Source organism: Gossypium hirsutum, chromosome A03, assembly GCF_007990345.1.
Source record: "Gossypium hirsutum isolate 1008001.06 chromosome A03, Gossypium_hirsutum_v2.1, whole genome shotgun sequence".
Taxonomy (NCBI): Eukaryota; Viridiplantae; Streptophyta; class Magnoliopsida; order Malvales; family Malvaceae; genus Gossypium; species Gossypium hirsutum.
The window spans coordinates 18,984,771-18,994,335 of record NC_053426.1 but is presented as its reverse complement, the minus strand read 5'-3'; the positions used below and the strand labels follow the sequence as shown (position 1 = coordinate 18,994,335).

The window sequence follows — 9,565 nt, the reverse complement described above, 5'->3', positions numbered from 1 at the left end:
ATAAACTGTACTAATTGGCCAAGTAAAAAATTCTAGAAAAACATTAGTAGATATATATATGAGTCTAGTTTTAGGAAAAATTTACGGATCTAAATTTGAGTTTTGAAACTCGAGAAATGGATTTTTAAGTAACCATGACGCAGAAAAACAGTTTATTCCAAAAATTAAAATAAGTGGTTTAGAGTTGTTTAAAAGGTAAGATAAGTTTAGTAACACCTCAAGCTTGACTCCGGTGACGGTTTCGGGCGTGGGGGTGTTACATCAAGAGACCAACCCCATAAATTGGAATAAATGTAATAAGAGTCCATTTTGTTCTATGCACTGTTGAATCAAAGTTGGCTCAAGTTTGCTTCCTGAAAATACAATGCTCGTAGAACCCTAACTAACCAACTTTAGTGTCTTTGAGTATACCTCTATTGCACAAGACTGTCATACCTTTCACACTCATATGACTTAGCCGCATGTGCCAAAGTTTGGTTAAATCGAAATCAGTGGAGAAGGAATTACGTCGCGTCATTGTGACATGAAGAATATCATCACTGGGACGTTGCATCGTCACGACATTGGGGTCTTCCTCATCTCGACATGGCGACAATTTCAATTTTTCTTTGGTAATTGTAGTTGCACCAGTTACTGTTGGCCCTTGCAGAACGTATAGGTTACCTTTTTTTGTCCTCTCATCACAACAAGAGCCCCACGAGAAAATTTTAAGTTGTTTGACTCAATAATGATCTTGCAATTTTTAGAATCCAAAATTCCCAACGAAATGACATTTGGCAGTGTCCAAATGATTCCATCGTGCATCCTAATTTGCATGGTTCCTATGCCAATTATCTTACATGGAGAATTACATGGTTCCTAACCTGCACGTGGAGAACCAGTCCCCGTTGGGATAAATGTGAAAAGAGCGCCCTAAATCTAAAATCCATTCGGAGGTAAGCTTGGAGCTTTCGCTGATCGACACCAATATGAAATCATCACCTTTATCTTCAGCTACACTAGAATCAACAACTTTAGCTTTCTACTTATCTTTCTCATTATTTTCGGCATCCTTTTAAATTTTATTTTGAAGTTTCCAGCATCCTGCCTTAAAGTGACCCACATTTTTGCAATAGCCACAGTATTTGTCACGGTTCTTGGATTTGGATCTTGCTTTAGACCTATTTCGATCTGGCTTTTTGGATTGTTGTCTGCCTCTTGCAACTAAAATTGAGGCTTGCCCACTTGACCTTTTTTAGGGCCTAACTTGTTGCCGAGTTTATCCATGCTCAGCAGATTCCTCTTTGCGTTATTAAATGAGAGATGATCTCTCCCATAAATCAGACTTTCTTTGAAATTTCTATAAAAAGAGGGCAAATAGCATAACAACAACAACATAGCTTAATTCTCGTCATTAATCTCTGCTTCAAGATCTTTAAGTCATTAAGAAGTGTAACAAACTCACTAATATGAGCTCTAATAGACTCACCTTCAACCATTTTGAATGTGTAAAGATGTTGTTTTAATACTAACCTTACAAGGCTTTCAATTTCTTCCATAACGTATATGTTGTTTTCTCCTTCAAAACCTCTTGTAACACATTATTTGTTAGACATAATGGAATTGTGAATAGAGCTTTTTAATCTAACCTATCCGATTTTGATTGTTCCATGTCTTCAGGTTTTCTCTCTACAAGGATCTTATCAAGATCACTCTGGATTAGAATTGTTGACATGTGAACTTGCCACAGACTAAATTTTGTGATGCCGTCGAACTTGTCGATATCAAACCTTGATGTTGCCATCTCTGAATGGGTTGAATGTGAAAATTAAACTAACTCTGATACTAGCTTGTTAGGAATTAACTCGTGTATGCAACAAACAAGTAAATATAATAAAATTGAGAAGGTAGAATATATAAATTTTACATGGAAAAACTCCTCAAAAGAGGACAAGAAACCACGAGAAAAAAGATATTTCACTATAATAAAAGAGAGTAGAAAAGATGGAGAGAATTAAAGGAAAACTCGAAGCCCCAAAAATAAAACCCTTAAAAAAAGAACATAATTCTCTCAATCTGAATATTTGTGTTGTATGTAACCTAGAGTAACTAAGGCCTATTTATAGAGTGAAATTCATAGCATATTTGATTGTAATAACTCTAAGTTAATCAGAGTTTAAATAGGTAACTAGAAATAGAGTTTAATTGGGGGAAGAAAACCAAAATACTTGAATTGCACGTCGCCACGTCGTGACGTGGCATCACGTCATTAGGACGAAAAATGATTGCATTGTCAGGACGAGGGCTTTCTTCTCATCTTGAAGTCAGTTGCTTGTTCGGATGAAAAACACTTTCTCGTTGCAATGTCACACACTATTTAGTCCAAAATGGAAGGCATAACTCCACAAACTTTGTCCTTGTTTACCTTACATTTGTTAAATAATTAAAATTTATTTGTGAATTTTATTGATAAATAATTTATATAATCAATTAATAATTTTATATTTGAAAATATTTAATCTAATTCATTTTATATATTTAAATAATTAAATATTATTATTTTTAGAACACCGCTAAATTCAAAACAATACACCAAAATAGAATGGTACCGATACGTACTAGTTCAAGTAGAAAAATGGTGTGCCCACTGGTGTGGTATTGACTACCTTGTTCTCACCTTAAAATCGACTCTATTCTTTCTTTTTCTTCACTTGTCTTTGTCTTTTCTTTACTTCAATTGTTAGTTTTAATTTCCATTTTTTCTTTGTTATTATCAGGCATAAAAACTCATATTGCTTGCTGTCCAAGACATCAGAATTCGGTTTGGAGCCACCGAGTCAAAATAGAATCCTCTCTCGAAACAACTTCAAATTAGCTTGGGACTTGTCTGGACGCTACTCTTTTATCAACTTCTTTGATTTTTTATTACATTTTCAATTCTATCAAAGTTCTCTGTGAACAACACTAAATAAACCAAATTCAAATCTTTCAGATATAATATTTGATTGGAATAACTCTAAGTTAATTAGAGTTTAAATAGGTAGCTAGAAATAGAGTTTAATTGGGGGAAGAAAACCAAAATACTTGAATTGCACGTCGCCACGTCGTGACGTGGCATCGCGTCATTAAGACGAAAAAGGATTGCATTGTTGGGACGAGGGCTTTCTTCTCATCTTGAAGTCGGTTGCTTGTTCGGATGAAAAACACTTTCCCGTTGCAACGTCACACACTATTTAGTCCAAAATGGAAGGCATAACTCCACAAACTTTGTCATTGTTTACCTTAGATTTGTTAAATAATTAAAATTTATTTGTGAAGTTTATTGATAAATAATTTATATAATCAATTAATAATTTTATATTTGAAAATATTTAATCTAATTCATTTGATATATTTAAATAATTAAATATTATTATTTTAGAACACCGGTAAATTCAAAACAGTACACCAAAATAGAACGGTACCGGTACGTACCAGTTCAAGTAGAAAAATGGTGTGCCCACTGGTGTGGTATTGACTACCTTGTTCTCGCCTTAAAATCGACTCTATTCTTTCTTTTTCTTCACTTGTCTTTGTCTTTTCTTTACTTCAATTATTAGTTTTAATTTCCATTTTTCCTTTGTTATTATCAGGCATAAAAACTCATCTTGCTTGTTGTCCAAGACATCAGAATTCGGTTTGGAGCCACCGAGTCAAAATAGAATCCTCTCTTGAAACAACTTCAAATTAGCTTGGGACTTGTCTGGATGCTACTCTTTTATCAACTTCTTTGATTTTTTATTGCATTTTCAATTCTATCAAAGTTTTCTGTGAACAACACTAAATAAACCAAATTCAAATCTTTCAGAAAAAAACCATATATTAAACCAAAAACTAATGTTACAATTCAGTAGTTTCAGTTAAAAACAAATTAAGGAAACCAACTACATCAGGCACATAAACACTAACAACATTACTTCATAAACATCATCACTAGCATACATATTATCCAAGAATTTATCATTCTAGTACAATACACCATCTTCTTCCTTTTCAAATCTTTTGCATTCATCATCACTATATTCAGTTGCTTTTCCATCGATTTTATTTCTGATTTTAACTCTCTAATTACAAATTCTTTTTCATTTTGGATTCAACTAACTTTTCTCAATTCCTCTTTTTTTTTCAATTCATAAATAATTTGTTTTCCCTTTCGCTTAGTTCCTCGTTATTGTAACCTCTGAAACTCGGCCTAGATGTTATGGCCAAATTCTGAAGGCTACATTGGCCACTGGAATGACACAAAAAATTCCATTAATTTTAAATATATTTTAAAACCATTTTCCTCTTTATTCAAAACTAGTGAACTTGGTTATTTGTCATAATTTCGAGAAAACATGTTAATTTCAAAAATCAATTGTCTTTATAATTTCATTTGTAAAGATTAATCATTTCAAAAACTAAGTTGTATTTTATTAAAAATTTATTTTCAATAATGCAACCGAAATTAGTGATAATATCATATTTTCATTAAAAACCAATTTTTCATGCATAATCATTTAAATATCAAATAAGCAGTTTAAAACTTAAAGTCATGCAAAGTAAAATAAAAATCCCCAAATAAATTCTCATGCCACAGTCTATAGAAAAATTATTATAGTCCCAAAATAATTATTAAAATTAGGTTTAAAGCACTTAAAAATGAAAACATCCTAGAAACTTCTCTGATAACCTTGTGCAAGTCCTAACCTCGGGGGTTATCTATAAGATTAGTAAACTAATGAGTGAGGTAATAAGCTCAGTGTGAGTCTTGACTCAAACATACAATAATAAACAGTGTAAATAATAGTCAAGCCATTCAATAACAGAGAATTTGAAAACAGTTCAAAATCACAATATCAATATGCATGATCATGTCAATGCAGTTTTTTCAAAAAGAGTTCCTATCCAACTCCGCTACACATCATAATAAGAGTTTCCTAGACCTCATCTAGCTAATAACACACTAATTTATGGACAAGCCACCAGTAATGCAGATAAACTGCCAGAAATGTGATCAAGTTACGAGTATTGTAGACAAGCTGCCAATTATATGGACAAGCCACCAGTAATGCAGATAAAGTGACAGTATTGCAGACAAACTGGCAGTATTGTGGACAAGTAACCAGAAATGCAGATAAACTGTCAGTACTTCCTCGTTACATAATCGTCCCAACCCCAATGCAGTATGACATGCTTTTGACAATAACAGAGCAGTACAATAGGTATGATTAAAACATGCAATCAATAACAGAATTAGTAGGCATGAATTATCATGCGATAAGTATTTCAGTAACAGTGGTCATGATTTTATTATGTGATCGGTTTTTTAATAGAATCAATGGCATGTTTTAAACATGCAATCATATTTAACAATCTCAATGAACATAATGAACATGCTTTCAATATCAATATCAGATCAATGACATGCTTTAGCATCACAATACATATGAAACAATATCGAATCATATAGTGACATTACACACACTTTTGGCAGTACAGATTTCTCAGATTGAGGTACTTACTTGTAGCAAATCCTTAATTAGGAATTTATTATGCTCCTTGAATACTTTATGTATTCATTTAGTCATAAGTTTGGCTAAGACGAAAAAAATTATTTTGAAACACATATATATAATTTTTATAGATAAATTCATCCACTATTTTAATTTATTAAGATCTCATACCATAAATGAAAGTCACACAATGCAAAGTTTACACCTTCATAATGCTTATGCTTTAGATCTATCTAGATCGCGCTTCGATTCTATTATAACATTAATGTACCAACACCAAATACACATTTTAGTTTTAGTTATAGTCGAATATAGTTCTCTTACGAAATCGAGTGAGGAACTTACTCTATTACTCATTCGAACAGAGATCCAACTACTTCTCTTACCAAATACATATGTATAATGTATAATGCTATTATAAAGTGTGATACAAAATTAAGTGACCAATTATGTTATAAGTGTCATAGGTATTAAAGTGTCATGAAAATAATGTGTAGATACCATAAGTTGTATTTATAATTTGATGAGTGGTCAAATTATAAATACCCAAAACTAATTTAATAATCAGTTATTTTAAAAAGAGGTAGTGATGTCAAGAAATATATATATCGTATTTCTTTTCTATCCATATCAAAAAGAATTATACAAAGAGAAAAACTATTTTCTTAGAAGATCAAAACCTTCTAGGCAATCTCTAATAATGAATTCAGGTATGCTTCCACGTTTAGTTTTGTTCTTGATTTATCCTTGATGATCTAACATGTCAAATCTTGATTTATTAAGTTTTATATCAAAGTTTTACGATTCTAACATTTGTCTCATGCAACCTTTTCCTATACCAACCAAATTTGGGAGGATATCTCATAAGCCTTTATCTTAGGACTTGGTTATGATACTATTTTGGTGGCCACCAATTGTCCAACATATACTCACTTTGTTTCTATTGCTCACCTTGGTACTACCAAATCTATTACTAAATATTTTTTGTAGAGAAATTGTCCAACTTTATGACATCCCAAGATTCATGTTTCTGACGTGATGTTGGATTTTTTAGGGCTAGTTTAGCATTGCTTTTGAGAATTGTTTTTAAAAAGTGTTTGGAAAAATGATTTTGAGAAGTACTTTTAAAAAGTTTGATTCAAGATTTAAGTGTTTAGTATTACTGTCAAAAAATACTTTTGAGAAATAAAATATTTATTTTAGACATTGTGTTATAAAGTAACAAATAAACATTTAAACAAGGTTCAAATTAGTTAAAATTATATTTTAATAAGAATGTAGAAAATAATTTATTATAATTTGTTGTTAATATTGTAATATGGAAAAAATAAATTTTAAATTTTAATATAACAAATAAGTACCATATGTTGAAGGGATGAAAATGTAATTAAACTGTCAAAAATATTTTTAGGAGAAAAAAACTAAAATTTTTAACTTTTCCGTTTGGAAAAAATTACTTTTGAAAAGCAATAGATTTGTTTTAAAAGTTGCTTATTTAGCATTTCTTTTGTTTCAAAAATATTTTTTTATGTAAAAAGTTTTTTTAAAAAGTATTACTAAAGACAATGATAATATTTTATGGTACGAGCTCTTTTACCTTACTAACACCAATATACCTATAAGCACCTTTTACAATCCCTCCAAATAGAGGCAGTGAATCCGTGGTTGGGGACTTTCTCAAGTATACATGGAGTATCTACCTACCATGGTCCCAATTTTCTTTCAGTACTGGGTTGCAGTCTTCCTTTAGCACCACACCTTTCAAACCAGTCTATGGTTATGACCTTCCAAACCATTTCTTCTTGTTTGTGGTAAAACTAAAAATCGAGAAAAAATTTCATCAATTTCTTAATAATTATTTTTCTAATACAATAATGATTGGAGTGAGTAGATAAATAAGACGCAATTTGATTTCACAAAATTTATATTTACGTATAAATATATTTATAACATTGTAATAATGATAAATTCTAATATATTTGTAATTTAAAAAGAAAAACCCTAAATTCGTAAAAGTCAAAAGCTATTATATAAACCCGCAGGCACCAATTCATCACCTCCCCCCTATCTACTCCGCCCATCGTCTGCTCTCGCCAAAAGACACCCAAAGACACCACTTTGAAACCCGGAAATGTCGGACGAGGAGCATCATTTCGAGTCCAAGGCCGACGCCGGCGCTTCCAAAACCTACCCTCAGCAGGCCGGCACCATCCGCAAGAACGGTTACATCGTCATAAAAAATCGCCCCTGCAAGGTTCCCTCTCTTGATTCTTAGAAATTTGTTATTTTATTTTATTTTTTTAGAGATCTGTTTGATATTATCCTGAAACTAAACTCGGGTTCATCTTTTCTGATTTAGTTTTTTTTCTTCCGATTGTTAGGGTTCAGATCTGTTGCTTTTTTCTTTTTTTTTTCTTTTATAGTTGGAATATTGAAATTTATATGTTTAGTTTGATTTTAATTGAAATCTGTGTTAATTTTTACTTTTTTCTTTATAGCTGTTTATTTACTTTTTGTTTCCAGAAAATTTGCCATTAGAAATCATGAATACTAAAAATATTATTTTTTTAACCATAAATGAAAATAGCAATCAAAGAAGAGTTTACTTTTTTGATATTTTTCTGTATCTTTCTGCAAACTTTTGATGTAAGAGCAAGTTGGAAAAAAGTATGTATATATATATATATGAACACTAGGCTCTTTAGTGTTAAAATATTAGTAGTTTTTTTAATGAATCTTCTCATCATGAGTCATAACCAAGCATTTGATGCATGTGATTTATTAGTGTTTGATGGGTTGACTGAAATGCTACTTGGACTTGTGTGTATGTGGGATATGGGCATCTGTTTGATACAGAGATTTCGGTTTTATTAAAAATTTTCAATCTATTTGAAGGGTCCTAGGAGCGATATATCCTTGTAACTGTGTCTAACTATGCATCTTATACGGCTATTTTGTAAAACAAGAAAGAATCGGAGTAATATAGATTGGTTTTTTATTTTAGTAAACTTGATTACTGTTCCACGGTGTGTTGCAGGTTGTTGAAGTTTCCACCTCCAAGACCGGGAAGCATGGTCATGCGAAGTGTCACTTTGTTGGAATCGATATCTTCACTGCCAAGAAGCTCGAAGATATTGTTCCTTCTTCCCACAATTGTGATGTATGAAATGATTACTTACTCCATAAATCTTTGTTGTTCTAACTTTTAATCTGTCATGTAAATTGCATTTGTGTTAATGAATGTTTATGTTTTGGGTTTTAACAGGTTCCGCATGTCAATCGTACTGACTACCAGTTGATTGACATTTCTGAGGATGGATTTGTAAGTTCATTTGTTTCTTTTCCGCTAGAAGTTGTATGTTTGCTTGTGTTTTTTAACTTGTTAATCTTTTCAGGTGAGTTTGCTGACTGAGAGTGGAGACACTAAGGATGATCTGAGGCTCCCAACTGATGAGAACTTATTGAAACAGGTTAATTAACTCTTTCTTTTTGCATATATTTTCAACATACGGCTCTTTTGCTATAGAGTAACCTTTGTTATTATATACTGATTTGAATTCTGGAAACAACAAAGCCTTTTTTATGCACTTCCTAGTAGCTCAGTATGGGATGCTGCCCCTTTTCTGAAGGGGAGGTTAAAACTGAGCGTCGGAGAGCTCTGCATATACATACAACTGCCATTGCGTTTTTATATTCTTGATTTCGTATCTCTGCACCCTTTATGTGGGATTGCCGTTGTTAACATCATTGTTCGACTGCAGATCAAGGATGGTTTTGCTGAGGGAAAAGACCTGGTTGTGTCTGTGATGTCTGCAATGGGGGAGGAGCAGATCTGTGCTCTGAAGGACATTGGTCCTAAGTAATTTGAGATTTTATTTTCAGACTTTTATTGCAATTTTAGATTATAACTTTTTTTTTTTTTTAAGAACTTTAATAGCTTTGTGTCTTGGAATTTGGGTTTTTTTTTATTTTTTTTATTTTAATATATCTGGATACGAGAAAAACACCATTGCTGTTATCTTATTGTTGTGATATGATTCTCTCTTTTACTA

General features: G+C 31.8%; 1 protein-coding gene across 1 annotated transcript; it reads left to right on the top strand.

Annotated features, from left to right (window-relative positions):
• Positions 1-7,160: 7,160 nt before the first annotated feature.
• Positions 7,161-9,565, top strand: LOC107886109 (eukaryotic translation initiation factor 5A). Its single transcript, XM_016809947.2, has 5 exons — positions 7,161-7,767; positions 8,551-8,673; positions 8,779-8,835; positions 8,909-8,983; positions 9,275-9,565. Exons 1-5 carry the CDS (start codon positions 7,645-7,647, stop codon positions 9,374-9,376), a joined length of 480 nt encoding a protein of 159 aa, XP_016665436.1. The 5' UTR covers positions 7,161-7,644; the 3' UTR covers positions 9,377-9,565.